General features: G+C 40.7%; 1 protein-coding gene across 1 annotated transcript; it reads right to left on the bottom strand.

Moving 5' to 3' along the window:
- Window positions 1–257: 257 nt before the first annotated feature.
- Window positions 258–18,948, bottom strand: fhl1b (four and a half LIM domains 1b). The gene is made up of 6 exons (XM_026182552.1): window positions 18,816–18,948; window positions 3,733–3,907; window positions 3,439–3,613; window positions 2,982–3,151; window positions 2,160–2,346; window positions 258–1,301 (listed from the first exon to the last, which is right to left on the bottom strand). The coding sequence occupies exons 2-6, from the start codon at window positions 3,886–3,888 to the stop codon at window positions 1,150–1,152; spliced, it is 840 nt and encodes a 279-aa protein (XP_026038337.1). The 5' UTR covers window positions 3,889–3,907; window positions 18,816–18,948; the 3' UTR covers window positions 258–1,149.
- Between the last annotated feature and the right edge of the window lie 1,408 nt (window positions 18,949–20,356).

The following is a 20,356-nucleotide window of genomic DNA, read 5'->3' as shown; positions in this document are numbered from 1 at the left end:
CTCTGACAAACATGCACTGCTTTCTGTCAACACTACCTGAACATGAAGACCTAATTACTCTTTCAAGGCTACATGCATGGCCTTCAGTAGGTTGGTATCTGTCCCTGTGCAACAAAACCATCCGTATAAAATGTGAAGTTAAAAAAAAACAAAAAAACAAATTCATTAAAAATAAACTGAGAAACTGAATCAAAAAGAGAAAAAGTCATTCTCAGTTTTATAGAAAGTTTATTTGAGCTTTGATCTTCACAGAAACATGCAACATTTATTCAGATTTTATCTTTATTTAGAAGTGAAAGGGTTACAAATTTTATTTATGTAAAAAATACAACAAGCAAATATCAATTAGCAGTTAAAACTTAAATACGGACACATGAACAATTAAACGCTGCAATTTAAGCAACCTTAGATTTTTTTTTTTTATCATTTACCGACTGCAACATGACACGCATTGATTTCTGAGCTTTTAACAACACAGTAAATGAAGGTTAGCTTTAGCAGAATAAGAATGAATGATGCAGCTCTAACAACAGAGTCGGGTAGCTGTTGGTAAAAATACTGTTCTCTTACATTTGGACAGAGAGAAAAGGCTCCTGTCACCTCCTGTGAAAACTTGTTATTAAGTGGTTCAAAACACCAGCTCACACATTTTAATGTAATACAAGTCTGACACGTGCCGCTGCCGGACTCAGAGTTTCTCATTTTCAGACGTAGACGTCACTTAACATCAGAGCAGGTTAAAGTACTCACATCAATTAATCTTCCAAGATTTCAGCTGGATAATAAACAGAATATTGAAATAAGATGCTTGCTGGCATGTAAAAACAACAACAACAAAAAACAAACAGGTAAGGTTACATCCTTTTATTCTTTTTTTAAATTATTATTATTATTTTATTAACCCGTCCTCCAGCAGAGTCATGGTCTGAGTGCTTTGTTTCGCCAAACACATTTGCTTTACCAAGGGGAGCACTGTAGACTCTATCACCTTATTTATTTACTTTATTTTATTTCATTATTCACATTATTATCAGAGGGGATATAATGCCGGAGCGGACAGGATGTGAAGGCCAGCTTGGTGATAGAAAGGAGAAGAATGCAGGGGAATAGGTTTACATCATTTTGAAACGGGCATAAAGTCGTCCGTCTCTACTTGTTGCCGCAGTCAGTGCAGAGGATGTCTTTTCCCTTGGCTACGAAACGCTTGTTGGACAAACTGAGGGAGCACTTCTTACAGTTGAAGCAGTATTCATGCCAGGAGCTGCCCTCATAGTTCACCACATTCACCCCTTTACCAAAACCTGAGAGGAGAGAAGAGCAGAGGGGAGTTAGACAGTGTCTTTGGTCTACCTTTGTGTGCCACCTGCTGGTCTTAATCAGTAAAGACATCAGCTGTATTTGAATTGCCTTAAAGCACATCTGGATCCGTCAGATGAAAAGTTACAAAACACCTTAAAATCATCTAAAGATTTAATTTTTTATCTTCAAATAGTTATTAGGTTTTTTTTAACATCATGGTGTGAGGTCCCCCCCACCTACACCTCTCTTTGCACCTTTGACTCTCTGTGTCATCCTTTAAAAAGCAGCTTAAAACTCATCTGTTCATGCAGGTGTTTGCGTAGTGTTTGTGTGCCTATGTTGCTTTTGGCATGTGCATTTAACTATTCTTTCTCTGGAAAAGTGCTATAAAGACAAACTTCCCTTTCTTTCTTACTTACCTGGTAGCTGAGTGCACTCAGTCATAGTTATGGTTCTGGTACAGCTTCCATTTACCTGTTGTGTTTATTTTAATGCCACGAGTTTAACTAAGAACTCAGATCTCAGCTGAGATCTGTGTTTACTTGTTAGTCGGTCCAGTCTTTCATGCTGCAATATCACAGACTGCATATGAAAGAAGGATGTAGCCACTGTGATGCAATAATATTTGTTGCAAACACTTTAGCTGAGTTTTTATGGACACAGCAGATACTGCGCACTACACCAGCTAAAATGTCATTCGAATGGTAAAGTGCCACCTGCTTTAACCTCCTTTTGACTCTAATAGAGCCATCACTTACAAAACAAACACCATGTTGTATTAAGACTTAGACTAACGAGTGAGAACATGCTCTCATTGTGAAAGCGCTGGTGTTTAGAAGGAATTCAGGTATAAAGCTAACCTGTGATGGGGTTCTGGCAGCCGCTGCACTTCTTGGCCACGGAGGTCTTGTAGCAGTCGACACAGAAGACCTGCTCCTGGTGGTTGGTGAAACTCGTCCCTGCCAGAGGCTTTGCGCAGGAGCTGCACACGAAACAGTGGCTGTGCCACGGCTGGTCCTGGTAGTTCACTCCTCCAGAGGTTATAGGCTGGAGATAGAAGTTAAGGGATGTTTTACCATCCAATTAAAATAATCTTTGAGTAGTTTAATTACTGTTAAAATAACATCTCCATCCGAGATTTGTTTAAATATTTTCCTTGGGTTTATTTTAGCCTTGATTTAGAGACGACAGTGGAGAGAAGGCAGGAAACTTAAGAGAACAAGCAGGTTGCTGTAAGCAGCCTCTGCAGTAGCCCCATGACATACTGCATGGTTCGCCTGCTCAACCAAGTGAGATACAGTGGCTTCCACATTTGTTACATTTAGCATAGTTTGGTATGAATTAAATAGTCGAGTTAAAAGTACAAATGAAGCAATAATTTATTAATAATCTGGTCAGTCATTAGTGTAATGGGGTAAAAGGCTAAAATGCAATTAGGCTGCAGATTTCCCTGACAGAAAAAAAATGATCCTAAGTATCCAAAGATTAAGATTTTATGAATTATTGCACTATTACAGCCTGCTTATTAAAGGAATTTTGACATGTCAAAGCAAATAAAAATAAAACAATGAACACAATTAAACATTTAAATGGCAGCGTGCCTAAAATTGCTATAAAAATGTGACTTCAAAGTGATCTTGGTGATATGAGGGTGGCCTGGTTCCCTGTGTGAGAGAAATTACCTTCTTGCAGCTCACGCAGTGTTTAGCGAATTTGTCATCATAGCAGGGGCTGCAGTAAATGTCACTTCCTTTGGAGAGAAAATTCTGTGATCCTATTGGTCGTTTACAGCTGTAACAGGTGAAACACTCGTCGTGCCACGAGTTCCCTTTGTACTCCACGCTCTCTGTTCCTGCAGGGGAGAGGAGAAGGATTATTACTGCTAATGCTGAATAAATACAGTAGTACAGAGGACATTTTTAGGCCTGCATGAGTCCTTTTATTTAACAATAGTTTGACACTATAATAGTCAGTACACCCGTACTGCCCTAAATCATGTATATATTTAGATGTTCTGATGAAGAAACTATTTTGAAAATGACTTTTTCCAGCTAACTCTTTGGTTTTTTAATCACACAAGACAAGCAGATCAGTGGGCCACCCTCTACAGAGCATTGGTGTGAATGTGATCAGTCGTACCCGCCAGTATGGGTTTATAACAGCCGTGGCAGCGTGGAGCATCCTCTCTGGAGCAGCACTTCCCACACATGATGCGGTCATCCTTGGTGCTGAAGGGCTCCTTAGCCAGAGGCTTGTAACACTTTGCACAGCGGAAACACTCCTCGTGCCAGTATCGGCCCTTGTGGCTGAGCTCCTGATGGAGGAAAACGGAGAGATTTTTTGGAGGGTTTTTTTGGATGACAGCTGGACGCAGGTGGCAGGAAATACCAAAACTTCTAAGTCCACACAGAGAAATGCAGCTCGATAAGACACCTTTGTTTCCACGGAGATGGGACGGTGGCACTCGGCGCAGGAGTTGGCGCAGAACTTTGTGTGGCAGCGAACGCACACCGGCCTCCCCTCGTTACGGACGAACCTCTTCCCCCCGAGGTCCTCGCGGCAGTAGAAACACTGCGAGCTGTCCGCCATCGTCAGGATACAGTCCCACCTGCAGCAAGAACAGAACGGAGGGAGGAAGTAAAAGCTCTGCCCAGCAACGGCGGTAAACACCACACTTGTTTTGTTTTATGACAACAGATAACGGTTCATATTTTATGATTCATGGGTCAAAATGGATTTTAGTCGTTTGTGGTTTCAATTAAGAACTTTTGGTCCTCACCAAACAGCACATCTTTAAAACCAATCACAAAATTTTAAGCATGAGCTCATTTTAAACAATCCAGCTGCAATTATTTATTCTCATTATGGATGAGCCTCCTGATCATGTGCTTCATTAATCAAATAATTTCTTTCTAACAGTTCTGGAAGCAACTTCCATTTTCCACCACTTCTTCAAACCATCAGGTTATTTTCTTCTTATGTTCTGTGTGCAAAAATCTTTGAAAAACATAAAAAAGTTAGATGAGACAAAAATGATTACACGGATTGCTCGGAGCTGAAATTTCTCCACAGAGCACATAGACCATAACTATTCACCGCGGCTCAGCTCTGTGGGATGTTTGAGCAGCTGGTGAAACTAAGACACCATCAAAGAGGAAATCAGAGGCTGAACTGGGATTCTGTCAGCTCACAGCTGCGTGTGAGCTGTGTGTTATTCGAGCTGATTTCGTGGATACACAATGACGTATCTGTCAGTGTTTCTGTGTACCTGTGTTTACAGTGGTTGTGCGGTGCGCTCGCTTCCTCTCCATTTATGCATCTTATCTCTTCCTGTTAAAGCAGCTCCTAACTGATAAGTTTGACAGCAAATTTTACAGCTGATTCGGGAGGCAGATGAATTAGGCTTTTATTTGCTCTTGACTTCCTCTTCCTTCCTCTAGTAATCTATCCATCCTCATCTTTGTATTCCCAGGCCGTATACCTGCCCTGTTTCAGGGACGTGTCCAGATGTGAGAGTTTGTGTTGGTACTTGTATTGTGTAATACTACTTTCTTGTACTCCACAATATTTTAGATGCATGTATTGCACTCCATGCCATGCATTATAAAGCCAAACACCGATTCTTTTCTTTTTCAGCCATCATTGTCCTCTTGCATGACCCAGTTTGTTTGTGTTTGGTTTTCTCCAGATGTGGTGCTGTGCATTGTGGCCAGATGGCTTCACTTTGTCGTCGTCTGTCCTAAGGATCTTATTCCAGACGTTTTGTGGTTTATTTAGATGCAAATTTGAAAACCTACATTATGCTGCTATGATCTTTTTAGAGAGAAGAGTCTTTCTCCTGGCAACCCTTTCAGCCAAGTGAAACCTATCTAATTATCTATTATTCTATTATTATTAATTGCAAATATTAATGTTAGTAATATTAGTAGAATCTCACAATTGTAGCCTTCCTGAGGACCAACATTTGTTACTTTAATGGAGAATGAGGAAACCAAGAAGGTCATTAGGAGAGTAGAAGCTCTATGAGTCAGTGCCCCGTCTCCAAGGAAACATATCTGGATCCATATCAAATCCTAATGGGTTCTTCATTTGCCCGTGCGTCATATCTGCACCAAGCTTTCTGAAATTCTGTTTGCTAGTTCTTGTTTAATCATGCTGACGAGCAGCACCGCAAACGTTGGCACACTTGATTTCTCACACTACAGAATCCAGAATTCACTCTCCCTAAAATACAGGACACATAAACGCCCTAAACATAGAACCAAAATCACCACGTTGACCAACATAAATCTGATCACAGAGCTGTGATTACAGGGCCAGAAGTTCAGACGGTAAATAATAAACAACATGTTGGTTAAAAATGTATTTTTTTTAAATCACAGCTACACAAAGGCACGGAAATATGGAAGAGGAGCGATCTCTACAGTCTGTTCACTCACTTATTTCCCACATCAGGTTCATGCTGCCTGACCACGAGGAATTCTCACAAACTGCTGTGAGACAAGTGTGTGTGTCCATGTGTGTCTGCACAGTGTGGTGAACGCATGAAGGAATGCCTGGCATGACTAATGTGGTGAGATCAGGAACGCTGACATCCTTATGACAACACACACAGACACACACACACTCCACTTCTTAAATGAACCACTCCCTTAGAAACCACAAACTATAGTGTTCACCTCCTGTATGGAGCGACATGTCGGCACACATTCACGAGGAAGTTCTCATTTTAGGAAACTCCTTTCCCAGTCTGTCCACCAGCCATTTCTGTAGTGCATCAAATGTAAAGGTCATTTAACTGTTGTGCAACTGTTATATGTACAGTTACTAGTCACTTTATTATGTGCCTCTTGCTAGTACTAGGTTGGACCCCGTTCGGTTCGGTACTAGTTCGGGGAGGCATCTGCTCGCTGACATCTCGGGGGGCTGACACCACCATAAATGAGTGGTGTGCGCACATGTGTGTATGGCTGGGCCTGGGTCTGGCAATTGCTGATCTTTGCCCTTTGTAGGGCATGTTCAGCAGGAATCAAGACAACACTTTTCTGGTCTTATATTGTCCAAATTTGGCAGGCCTGTGTAAATTATAGTCTTCGTTTCCTGTTCTTAGCTTACAGGAGTATCACCCTGTGTGACCTGCTACTGTATTCCATCTACTTCGAGGTTTGAGGTGTTGTGCACTCAGACATGCTCGTCTGCATACCTTTGTTGTAACGAGTTGTGTTGCCTTCTTATCGGCTTGGAGCTGTCTGGACCTTCTCGTCTGACCTTTGACATTAACATTTTACCCCAGAGAACTGCTGCTCAATTAATATTTTCGGTTTCTCAGATCATTCTCTGTAAACCCTAGAGATGGCTGTGTGGGAAAATCCTAGTAGATCAGCAGTTTCTGAAATACTCAAACAAGCCTGTCAGGCAGCAACAACAAAGTCACCAAAATAAATTTCTTCCTCACTCTAATGCTCGGTTTGAACTTCACCGGGTCATCTTGACCATGTCTACATGCGTAAGTGCATTAAGTTGCTGCCATGTGATTGGCTGAATAGGCATTATTGAGTGTGTAGTGGCCATCACAAGAAAAACTGTTTGCAACTTGAAAACATTTCAAATTGGGATAAAATGAGCAGTTTTTTAAACATTCTACTTAATTACAATAGTGCTTTTAGCTCAACAGTAATGTTACCATGGTAACATGCTGATGTTTAGCGAGTATAACACTAACATGTTTTGCTAAATGTCTCTAAACACAGCTAAATTAGTGGTTATACAGGAAAAAGTGACGTTTTTGCCCAACGATGGTGCCAAAGGGAATGGTTAACAAAGCCATCAGCAGACATCTCATACAAAATCATAAAAAACGATCATCCCGTAGGACCTCGAGAGTCTGTGCAAAAATAGTATAGACTATCATTTCACTTCCACAGAGGCCACACTTTCATCATGGCTAAAATACCACTTTTGAATAACTTGACCTTTTCATTCAAACATCTGTTCTTTAGCTCATCTGGCAGACTCATCAGCTCGTGCCATGGTGAAGCGCCCGTCGTCCATCCGCAACTGACGAGAACCAGAATTTAATCAAACTCATATACGATGGGTCTTCACCCAAATATGTTCAAGATAACATTTGTCATTTTCTTTTTCTCTTTTCATTTCAAAACATAACTCTCATGCTTTGAATTATTCAGTTACACCTAATTTTGCTCCTGGTGTAGTGAACGAAGTTGAACTGAAACCACCCATCAGATTCTTACTGCTGATGAAGATCAAACATCAGAAGATACAAAACGATGCGACAGCTTGAAATATGGTGTCGTCACTGTGTATCCTGTGAAACGATGATGCTCATGCCTTTTATGGACGCAGTGAATGCTGGAGCACTTTGATTGGGTGGTGTTCTGGATGAACTTGTCGTGGATAGAACGGTTTGCGAGCCTTCTTGAAAATTAGAATCTATTAAGAAGTCATTATTTTGTGCAATAAATCTAAGCAATGACAAGCAAACTAAACGCTTTCTTTGTGAACTTCACACATTAGAATACCCGCTGAACTGCGATGGATCTGGATGAGCTGCTAGTGTCAGTGAGACATAATCGAAACTGATCAAAATGATTTTTAATGTGTTTCAGCTCGTTTGTTTGCAAGTGATTTAGAACTTCAACACAATACATAACAAGCATAACCCCCCAAAAAACAACAACAACCACAACTCCTCCCCCCTCCCCGTAACCAAACAGACAAACAAAAACAAACAAAACAAAAACAGAAAAAACAAATAACAGAGAAAGGACCAAGCAAAACAAAAGGAAAAACAAATAGATAAGGTATAAAAAAAAACAAAAAAAAAAACAAAAACATTATAATGTAGCTTCGCTCAGTTCACTGCAGACTCAGGAAGTAAAGTAATAGTGTCGACCAGCAAGAGAAATGATTTCCAGATTTTATTAAATTCCCTAATAGAACCTTTTAGAGAGAATCTAAGTTTTTCCAGCTTTAAGTTAAAGAGTACATCTCTCACCCAATGGTCATGAGTTGGGGGGTGGGGAAGCTTCCACTTCAACAGAATAAGCCTCCGGGCCAGTAAAGTGGTAAAGGCTAGGGCCTGTTTGAGGGGACCAGATAAGTTCAAGTCAGGAGGAATGCCAAAAATTGCAGAGAGTGGGTTAGGAAGGACAGTCTGGCCATATGCTTGGCTAAGTGTGTCGAATATATTCCTCCAAAATGCACTTAGTTTCGAACATGACCAAAACATGTGGACATGGTTGGCAGGCGATAGTCCACATCTGCTACAGGCATCACTGATGGTTGGATAGATTTTAGATAATTTTGCGTTTGTATAGTGTACTTTATAGACCACCTTACACTGAATCAAAGCATGACGAGCACAAATTGAAGACGAGTGAATCAATTTCAAAGCACGATCCCATTGCTGTTCTGGCAGGGTTGTCTGAAGCTCCTCCTCCCATCTCAACTTAATATGAGAAATGGATTTGGGGACCAAAGCATCTAGTATTTTATACAAGGCTGATATCAGTCTGTTTTGATGAGGGTTCGTCTGCAGGATGATATCCAGATTTGTTTCTGGAGGCCGATTGGGAAAGTGAGGAAACTGCGTTTTTACAAAATTTCTAGCCTGAAGATAGCGAAAAAAGTTGGAGTTAGGCAGGTCGTATTTGGACGATAGGTCAGCAAAAGATAGAAAGGTGTCCTGACTATACAAGTCCTTAACAGTCCTAAGTCCGTTATCTTTCCAACTACTAAAGGCCGCATCAGTGTTTGAAGGTGCAAAATTAAAATTTTTTGATAAAGGTGTTAGCAAAGACGGTCCAAGTAGCCCGAAGTATTTTCTGAACTGTCGCCAAATAGTTACTGTTTCCTTAGCTATTAGATTATCCCCAACAAGGGTTGGAGAAAAAGGGAGTGGTGAGCTGAGTATTGATGATAATGAGTAACAGCTAGATGCAGTTTCCATTTGTACCCAGGCTGTTACAGGGGGGTCGTTATGAACCCATTGTAAAAGTTTTTGTATGTTAGCTGCCCAATAGTAGTGTCTAAAATTGGGCAAACCAAGACCACCATCACTTTTAGAGGACTGAAGAATAGACTTGCAAATTCTAGCTTGTTTCCCTCCCCATATGAAATGTAACAGAATCTTTTCTAACTTGTCAAAAAATGCCTTGGTAAGAAAAATCGGGACATGTTGAAAAAGATACAAGAATTTTGGGAGGACACTCATCCTTATCAGGTTAAGTCTCCCTGCCACTGACAATGGTAGAGAAGTCCAACGGTCACAATCTTTCCCAACATTTTCTAGTAGGGATAGAAAATTCTCCCTCATCATTTTATGTATAGAAGAGGAAATAAAAACCCCCAAATATCTAAATCCGGTTTCTGTCCACTTGAAAGGCACTATTGAGTGGGGAAGAGCTCTGGCCAGGGAATTAAGGGGTTGCAACTCACTTTTTTGATAATTGACCTTATATCCTGACAGTGTACCATATTGGTCCAGTATGTCAAAAAGCACCGGGAATGAGTTTAGAGGGTCAGAAATGTACAGGAGCAAGTCATCTGCATAAAGGGAGAGTTTGTGAGTCACACCGAACCTTGTAATGCCTTTAAATCTATCCTCTGAACGCAGCCATATTGCAAGAGGCTCGATAGCAATGGCGAATAGGAGGGGTGAGAGAGGGCACCCTTGCCTAGTGCCCCTCTCAAGTGGAAAAGGCAAAGACAAGTTGTTGTTAGTACGAATACAGGCGGATGGCGAGGAATATAGTAGCTTAACCCAGAGAATAAAGTCAGCCCCAAGCCAAACCTATCCATCACCTTATAGAGGAAGCTCCACTCGACGCGGTCGAAAGCTTTCTCCGCGTCAAGAGATACCACAACCTCTGGAATTGAGTTGCACGATGTATGGATAATATTCAAGAGGCGTCTTGAATTGTCATATGAGTGCCTGCCGGCCATAAACCCCGTCTGGTCAAAGGCGATAATTTGTGACAGAGCACGTTGTAGCCTAAGTGCGAGGATTTTAGATAGTATTTTAAAATCAATATTTAAAAGAGAAATTGGTCTGTAACTACTGCACAACAAAGGATCCTTATCCTTTTTCAAAATTAAACAAATAGTAGCTTCGGACAAAGTCTTGGGTAATTGACATTTTGAAAAGGCTTCATTATACATATCTTTCAACAACGGTGCCATAAGATCAGAATTGACTTTATAGTATTCTGCAGAGTAACCGTCAGGGCCCGGCGATTTACCTGTGTTTAAGGATTTAATGGCGTCTTGTACCTCTACTACAGTGATAGGTCCCCCTAATCCTTTCGTCAGATCTCTATCTATTCTTGGAAAATGTATATTTTGGAGAGTTTCTTCTGATAGAGGGGGAGAACTTGAGGTGTACAGATTGGAATAGAAACTTACAAATACTTCATTAATTCCCTCTGGGTCCGATATTATGTCACCAGCAGCAGACTTGACCTTTGGGATTAGCTTAGAGGTTGCTTCGGCACGGGCTTGATAAGCCAGAAGTTTCCCTGCCTTGTCGCCAGATTCAAAAAAGTCTTTTTGTTTTCCTCAGACTGGGAATGCTCATGAAAGCACATTTTTATGGCATAATTCAAAGTCTCAAATACAAGCAGATGAACATTTTCACAAAGTCTGGAAGGAAACCCGATTTTAATTTAATATCCAGTCTTTTTGACAGACGTATGAGGCAGAGGTTAAAGGTGCTGTGGTTAATAAAGTTGATTAAATAACTTCTTTGTGGTCTCATCTCCTTAACAGACAATAAAGCTCCGAACTGTGGAGCTGGACATATATCTTCCCCTCGGTGGCCGCCTCAATCATTACTCAATGGAGCAACCAGCAGCTGTCTGGTTTATTTGGTGACTGGGTGTGAAGAGGTTACTCATCCGTCTCCACTGGAAGAAAGCAAGTCCTGTCAGATAAAGGCGAGGTCTGGCATTTACCTGTTACCTCCTGTTTTCCCTCCACGCTTCTTGACATTTTAATTCCTTCTCTTCCCAAACTAATAAGGATTCAGCTAAGATTTCCAGTGCTCTCAATCCTGCTCCGTTTCTCATTTTTGCTTTCACCTGCAGAGTCGAACTTTGCAAAGACACAGAACTCTGCTCAGTAACCGCATAGAAGGCAGTATTGATGCTTGGCTATGAGCACCGTGAAATTGTTATCTGATGGGAGCTAAACAACGGCTGACAGGAAGCCAGGACTAAAACAAATGAGGTGTAACTGACATCAGGCAGCTCCGAGTACACTGTTGCTGCACGTCTTTACTTTGTTTTCCAGCAATAAATAGCACTGTGTAACAACACTGCAGCACATACACATCGTTTTCTTCCAGCTAAAGCGGCCAATACGAAACTCAGTCAGATCACCACGGAAAAATTAGGCTGTGTCACGCAGTCACGGCTAAAGGCAGAGTTGAGGGCAGTGCTGCAGCCAAAGAAAGCTCATTGTGGGAATGTGGAGCTCTCCATGGAGTGACATTAGTTTGTCCACACTTGGTAAATTTTATTTTTTAAGACTTTTAGTTGGCATTGGCATAAGGCACTGGTGGTAAAGGCTTGTGTGAGTCTTTATTTTTCTTATTGACAATAAATCAGAGTAAATTATGTGTTCTTGGGAACTATTTAAAGTCAGATAAATGCAGGATTGTGTGTGTGGGATTGAGTCAGAGGAACGACAGGGCCCATGGTTTGTCTCACTTTTAGTAGTTTCTAAAAAATATTGGTGCTGTAAAATAAAGTATGACAGGGTTAAGATAACCAGGCATGTTTGTAGAAACGGTTCATTGTTGGTTTTGGTCTTTTTATGGCAGTTGTTAACAATAAGAAGAGTGTCATCCTTAATCCTTCATGGACTGAGTGTTCAGGGAATAAAGAGAAGTGGGAGTGGATTTCGGCTGCATTAGTTTTAAATCACCCTGAATCTTTTCCCCTCTTTCGGTTAAAGTTTCAGCCACCTTAGTGTGACGGTTACAAGTTGAAGCACTTCCTCCAACCCGAGCCTTCCACACTGTGTAAGCACAGAGCGCGGAAAGGTGACATCATGTCATGTGGACGAGGAGAAAATCAGGCAAACGTGTGGGGATGTGAAAGAGACAGCGAGTGCGCAATAAAGAAGCAGAGACAGACAAGAAATCTGCCAGTGCAAACATGACATAGTGTGGATTATTTTAGAGTGTGTACCAGCCGTGTGTGTGTGTGTGTGTGTGTGTGTGTGTTGGCATGAGCTTATCGCTCAAGAATGTAGTGGAAAAATGAGAAACAGGAAGTCTCCATCAGAACTGTGAAGCTGGCACAGTTCAGCCACACACACACACACACACACACTGAGTGAACTGTTAATATGCTCGTCCATACAGACTGACTGTGTTAAACTCATATGTCATTAATGCAGATTCCACAGACCCTGGCTCAACTTACGTCGCTCAGTATGTGCTGCAGGTGTGACCTCAGCGCTGACTTTTCTTTAAAAAATCACAGACTTAGCACGGCAGCCAGTACTTCTCTGCAGCCTGCAGATAGCTCTGCTAACCTTAACATGTCTGTTGTTCCAATTTCCTCCTATTGTGGCATTGCTATGCAGATTTTAGTGATGGGATAGATAACAAATTCTTATCATACACTTGGATTCAGAAATGAGACTTTCCTCTGGTTGCACAGCAGGAAAAATCCTGAGTATTGATAAGGAGTCACTCATTGTTTAAACATCAAGGCGAGGCATGAATGATGACTTAATGATGTTGCAGTTGTTGAGAAGCTTGAGACCTTTAAAATGTGGAAGTCTAAAAGTTTAGCAATTTAATGACTAACTTCGTGGGGGAAAAAAGTTGGGTAACATTTTGCTTTGCAAAGTTAAATCTACCCAAAACACAAGCAAACTGATGTGTATCGCATCATTGTGACACTTTTTTAGTTAACACAAAATAACTGCCTGCAGGGGCCTCAAGTCTGAATTCATCGTGCAAGTTTGCTTAGAAAAATATGTTTTAACCTCTGCATAAGCAGGAAGTGAAACTTTTGAGACTGCAAATGTCCACAGCATTAACCTATAAAGGCATTTAAGCAATCTTGTTTCTTACGTCTACATTAACAGTGATAACGGCCTGACGATGAATAAACTATGAGGAACAGAGGATTCTGGGTTTAAACCTTTATGTGTGGAATTTATCCCTGTGGTTCCATGTGGGTTTTTTTCCATGAGTTCTAGTTTCTCCCCTATCTTCACAATATGTTCATTTTTCTATTAAACCTCAGCATTAAAGCAGATTAGCTAGCTGTGGTCTCAGTCACATAGGCTTAGTTAGTTTTCAGTTTTACCTTTCTAAAGAAAAATTTGCATTCCCCAACTTGTTGACAAGAGGTTGGTGTAGCTTGCTGTATGTTTCTAGGTAGGTCTAAAAGAGAATGCAGCACCAAAAGTTTCCGTGCGATTGCTTTGGTCACGAGCAGATTGCCCGGGTTGCATATAGTTTGCATGGAAGACACCAATTTACCTGCAGATGCTTACCAGCTGCATGATAGTAAAACTCTTTTTGAGAAACCAAAGTAAATGTGCTCATTGTTGCAACCAACACATTTACTTTGAAGGGAAAATGTCTCCATTTTCAGATTGCAGAACACTTTTCACACTTTCACTACTGCACTAGGAGCAGTTGGTGTTTGCAGACAAGTCTTCTGTACAAACTTCATGCAACCTGGGTAATCTGTTAGTGACTAAAGCAATTGCAAGGTGGTTTTCTGTGCAGCACCATGCACCTCATCACCAACTGGCTGGGAAATACACACTCTTCCCTAGCAACTGGTGGTTGCCAGGAGGTTGCCAACTGGTCTCTAGGCCTGTATGAATAAAACCTTGAATGGTTGTTTAATAAAAATAAGTGAAGAGAATTCACGTTTTCAAAAAGTAGCTGCAGCTTTGTTTATATAAATTAAAGTTTCCAAAACACAAAGTGTCCATTTCTGTTTACTTGGTTGAAGTTGTGTTATTTTAATGGCAACAATAGTAGCAAGCAAACAGTAATACTTAGAATTTAACACCTGTAGCGTGAAAATATGGAAATTCAAAAGTTACTGGTCATTTATTAAAAGTTTCTTAAAGTTTCTTCATTTTCATGGAGAGAGTTGACGTTAGCAACCATCTGCACAGGTAATAACACATTACAACATATTACAACAGTAATAAAATGATTTAAAGAAGATGAAAAAGGATTTGGCAATCTCATCTGCGATATCTGAAGGACCTTGTATCAAGTTTAAGTGGCAACAAGTCTCTGGCTGACTAAAGAAAACAAAGATAACAATCTGATTGGTGCCCTTGTCAGTTAGGTGGTTGTTCTAAAGACTTGGTTAAAGTCCTTTGGATTACCATATAAAAGAGGTGTGTCCGTGTCTGAAACCAACAAAATCAACAGACAAAAAGAATGCATCGTAGCACCGTGACCAGAAGCTGCCCTCATTAGGATGCAATGTTCACAAACTGGTTTGCTTTATAAACTACATACGTATACAACTACCTTGGACACAAAGAGAAAACCATATTACCATATATTGTTGTTCAGATGGTTTCTCTTGCAAAAGAAGTGCTTTCTTTCAGTGAGTTTACACATTTGGCAGATACCTCACTGGATTCATTTCCTCTGCTATATTCACCAAGCAAAATATTTCTTAGAGCACCTTTAACGATCACACTATAGCCTTATCGTGGCCTAACAACACTGCAGTTAGAGTGCTCCCACCACTGATCCCAATCATTCTGGCTGAAAAAGAAACATATTAGTGATTAAAGCTGGGCAGCAAGTTCAGCTAAACATTTGTATTCTAGCGCGGGCCACAAAGAAAAACTTGAATGACTGTTTTACCTGGCCCGGCTGAGAGCTGCATTCCAGACAGTGGGATAAAGCTGATACAACAGATCTGAGTGAGGTCAAAGAAACAGCATGTCCCGCTACTACAAGACAGGCATGATGGCTTTACCAGAAGCTTCTGGTTAGATCCACTTAACCCACCTCGCTTTGTCTTGAGTTACACACTCCACTTTCTGCACTCATTTCTCCACTCAGTAACCGAGAAGACCTTTAAATCAGGAGCTAAAATACGTCTGACCAGTTTTCATGACATTTTCCATGTGTGTGTGACAGTAAGACCCTCTCCACTCTGGCACCAGAGCAGTCCTGCTGGGAAGACTTCCAAGTTACTCGTAAAAGTTTAAATTATCTCATGTAGTCTCAGGGGTTCTCCTGTCTCCAAACTGTTCCAGTCTACCCTCATAAATCTCCAACCAAGAAAATCCCTGCAAATCTCCGTTTCTAACCATTTTTCCAGATTCTTACTCCAGCCACTCCTCACATGAGTCGAGCCATTTTTAAACATCCAAACAGTTCCTGTATAAGTTCAACAGTTCAGCTGCTGTTTGCTATATTTCTCCTAGTCTTCATTCAGATTTATTTTTAATTAAATTTTCTAGCCTGGAGAATATTAGCTAAAGGAATATTTTGAATATTTATTTTTTGAAATACTTCAAGTGTCTTGTCTGTCAGAAACCAGGATTAGCCTAGCTTAGCATAAAGACCACAAGAAAGGGGAAACAACTAGCATGGCTCTTTCTACTGCTTAAAAAAACAAAATGAAAAATAACTACGTTAAAATTAAATAAGCTACAGTGAACTCACCAAAGTTACAACCCAGTTGATATATTGCTATGGCCAATATATCTGTCAATATTATGTAATTGTTGGTATCTGATATTTAGATAGCTTATAAATGACAATTTAAAAAGTAAAGATAAAAAAGGAAGAAACACCCTTCAAATGTGTTATTAGTGTTGACAGTGTATACTTTGTCCACCAGAGGGCGCTGTGTAGCTTCCCTCTAGGTTAAAACAACCATAGCAGAGTCAGGGAGAGCATAAATGAGTAACCCACAACATGCTTTAACAATATTCACAAAGGGTCACTGGATGTTTGATTTGGCAACATTTTCGCTGCATCCACTCCGGATGTGGAGCCCCTGTTATATAAACAACAAATAAAATAATAATAAATAAAAAAAAAACATTTTTATACGCATAATCTAACTGATCCTTAAATAAAAAAGTCAATTCTATCTATAGGATGTGATGTTAGATGCCGACTGCACGGAGTTAGGAATACTGTACTGTACGCTTGTTGATTGACTTTAACAACTGTGCAGTCATTAGTGAGCATCAGAGGGGACGATGGTTGATTTTTCTTTCTTTTTTTCCCCCTAAACCAGATCCACACTAGGGTGAGATATAAGCAGATGCTCCACTGTGGTGAGCACTAAAGGGAGCAGCTGAAAGTTGTCCTTTCCCTGCTTCTGGTCTTTATGGCTAAGCTAAAACCTCCTGGCTCTTAGCTTTTTATTCAACAGAAAATGTATGAATGAGAGTGGTGTCACTCTTACTTAATGATAAGTGGGAAGACTGCTTCCCCTTTTCCTTAAGATATCCTTACTTTATTGGGTACACCTTGCTAGTACCAGCTGGGAAATATTCCCTACAGAACTGCTTTTTCTTCCAAGCTCCTTAGACTAGTTTAAGACAGGCTTAGACAGGCTCTCCAATGTTGGTGAGCCTGCGTGAATTGTAGTCTCAGTTTCCTGTTCGTAGGAGTGGCACCCAAGTGTTGTCTTCTGCTGCTGTAGCCCATCTGCTTTGTGGTTCTATGTGTTGTGCATTCAGAGATGCTCTTCGGCATAACAAGCGATCTAAGCGATTTAAGTTATTGTCTGGACCACAGCTACCTGCCTAACTGCACTAAGATGCTGCCATGTGATTGGCAGATTAGATATTTGTGTTAAGGTGCAGTTGGGATGGCTGTGCCTCAGGAGGTAGAGCAAGTTAAATAATAATCAGACAGTTGGTGGTTTGATACTGAAACCCAAGCTGGTCCTGATGTGTTCATTGGAGTGTGAATGTTAGATTGACACACGTTGTCTAAAGCACTTGGTGAGTGCTCAAGTGGAGTGGAAAAGCAATTCTGTTAAGAAACCATCAATTTACAATTGAAAACTTAGGAAATTTGTAACTAATAAAGTGGCCCTCTTCCTTTCGCATGAGACAAGTTTCCACACCCCCTGATCAATGTCAGCACACCCAAACACAACACAACAGGTTTTACTGGCTGCAGGACAAAAGGCAACACACACACACACACACACACACACACACACACACACACACACACACACACAGGAAGCTTTCTGTTTCTACCATGCTATCCATTGGAAATCTCTATTAAAAACTAAACTCTAGTGTTCACGTGACCATTGGGGATCAATAAAAACAGAAGACCACAGTGTCTGCACCTATTTACATTCAATCCTATTAAAATCACAACAGGCAAAACACAACAGGGAGTTACCATGACGTGAAGGAAGACCAGCAGCATAAAGTTTTATTGGGCTGGGACGTCTTTAATGGGACTAGCTCACTCTAATTTCTTTAACATGCTTAGAATCCAACTGAAAACTCCCCACAGTTGTGTGTGTGTGTGTGTGTGTGTGTGTGTGTGTGTGTGTGTGTGTGTGTGTGTGTGTGTGTGTGTGTGTGTTTGAGGCAGTGGAAGGTAGGATTTGGTTTTACACACTGTCTGTGTGTTTGCTCACAATAGGGAGTGATGTTGTACTCCATCATCCAGCAACAAAAGGCATCATTTCCCCATACCAACATAACATTGTGACTGTTTATTTAACCATGTGTCAGTATTTCAGCTTTATTTTTAGAACTGAAGCCTGCATGGCATTTTTGATACATGTGTTAACACACCAGTACCAAAGAAAAAAGTCCGGGGAGCTTGAATCCAGCTGGTAGAGCATATGCATCAATTACATGGCTACACGCACACGCATAAACGTTGGACAATGAAAAATAGCAGTACAAGAATTTTAATTGACCTCTGAGAGGCATTTTTTGGCCTCAGAGGTTCCATCATTGGACGAAAAAAACAACAAAAAAAGTCAGACTTCCTAACTGGAAACAGATTTCAGGAGCAGCTCAGGCTTTCACAAGTCAGCATGTAACTGTAGCTCACACGCACTCAGACTGACACTAACACACACACACACACACACACACACACACACACATTACACAGACAGCCACACACACATATTACACAGACAGCCAACGCCCCGGACAACTTTAAGCCTAGTTTCCTCTCCGGATATCAAGATGCTGCTTTGCAGATTAAGTGTAAATGAAATCATTGCAAGTGTAAGAGAGGAAGAGAGCTACAGGAACCAAAATGTAACCTGCTCTGAGTTTGCGTGTTTATTTATTATTAAATAAAGTAAATAAGTAACTAAAAATCTGCAATACTTATTAAAGACTAATAACTGGAATACTTAAGTACAAAATAACCCCGCAGCAGCTACTCGGTCCCGTTTAAAATCCAGCTTTTATGAGAAGAGGCTGGGGTAGTCCGGTACAGAGGGTTAACAAACAGCGGTGCTCATCGGTCGGCTTACCGGGATCAGAGTGAGGTCTGCAGCGGTGGATGAGCGGCTCTCTGGAAGCAGCGGAACTCCGCTTCAGCGACGGCTTCACGTGTTATAAATACTGCAGCCTGTGGCCGCATCAACTCCAGCCAAACACCCACACCTCACACCGAGGCGCAGAGCTCAGCCTTCACAATAAGAGCCCACGCGAAGCCTCGAAAAGAAGAGTGGGTTTTCAAAATAAAAGTAAATATGAAGTTCAGTCAGCAGGCTTTCACTCAGAAATATTATACCTTTATGCGCAATTTGTATCTAATTAATATTCAAAGTCCACGACCTAGTTAAATGATGGCGCCGACATTTTATAAATATAATATATAATGCAAAAAAACTTTGCATGGTAGAGATTTTTATTTCAAATACTCCACAGCCGAACGACACACGGAGCTCGTCAGGAACTCAGTACATTACATGCTTTTTTTTAAAGGACAGTGATAAGTGAGAGTTACATAGCCACGCTACATAGATTTTGCAACACACACAAAAACTTGGTTTCAGCTCTATAAACATAATCTAAACACACTGTAAAGATCAAAAAGATACAATTTCTCAATCATCTCATTTTGATTTGTCCTTTAAAGACTTCGTGCAAGCTACACTTAATCACTCATGAAGATGCTTACTGCAATTGTAAATATATATATATATATATTAAACATACTTGGTGTCCCATCCTGCTCTTCATATAGCTGAGGACTGAGAATATAAATCTTGCTACATGCACATATATACTGTACATCAGTCATGTGAACAGAAATGCTGTGGAAAAACTAAGAACAGCCTTCCTGCTTCCATAGAAATTTGAAAAGTAAGTAGCAGCCAGGCACTGCTCAGGGGTAACAATCTGTGCTTGCTTTAGCCACAGGCTCTAGCACCTTGAGGTCCACCATGAACTCCTCTGTATGCCAGATGAGAGGCCATCTGTCTGACAGCTAAAGCTTGGGCCAAGCTGGGTCAAGCAATAAGAAAAAGATCCAAGCACACCAACAAATCTACAGCAAAATGACTGGAAAAGAAAAGATTCAGGGCTGGAATGGCCCAGTCAAAGCCCAGACCTCCACCTGATTGAAATGCTGTGCATAAAGAGAGCTGTGCATAAATGAATGCTCCCAAAAATCCCAATGAACTGAAGCACCATTGTAAAGAAGAGCGAGCCAGAATTCCTCCACAGTGACGTGAGAGAATGAAAACAATTACTTCAAATTATTGGTGCTAAAGGTGGTTCCAAGTACTCAGTAACAGGACTGCACACAGTCATGTGAAAAACAAAGTTTTCACATGACTGTGTGTGTGTGTGTGTGTGTGTGTATATAAAAGCAGAAAAATCTATTCCATTTAATATCACTAAAAGTATTTTTATTTAATTTCAGTAGAACTCACAAGTTGTCAGACTGAAAACACACTGTTGTTAATAACTTTAGGACTAAACAGGGAAAAAATTAATTTCATCTGAAATTATAATCTCCAACATTTTTTAAAACATCCACTTATCAACCCATTGCAGGTGTAAC

This window comes from Astatotilapia calliptera, chromosome 10, assembly GCF_900246225.1.
Source record: "Astatotilapia calliptera chromosome 10, fAstCal1.2, whole genome shotgun sequence".
Lineage (NCBI taxonomy): Eukaryota > Metazoa > Chordata > Actinopteri > Cichliformes > Cichlidae > Astatotilapia > Astatotilapia calliptera.
This window is presented reverse-complemented; position numbering and strand designations above follow the sequence as displayed.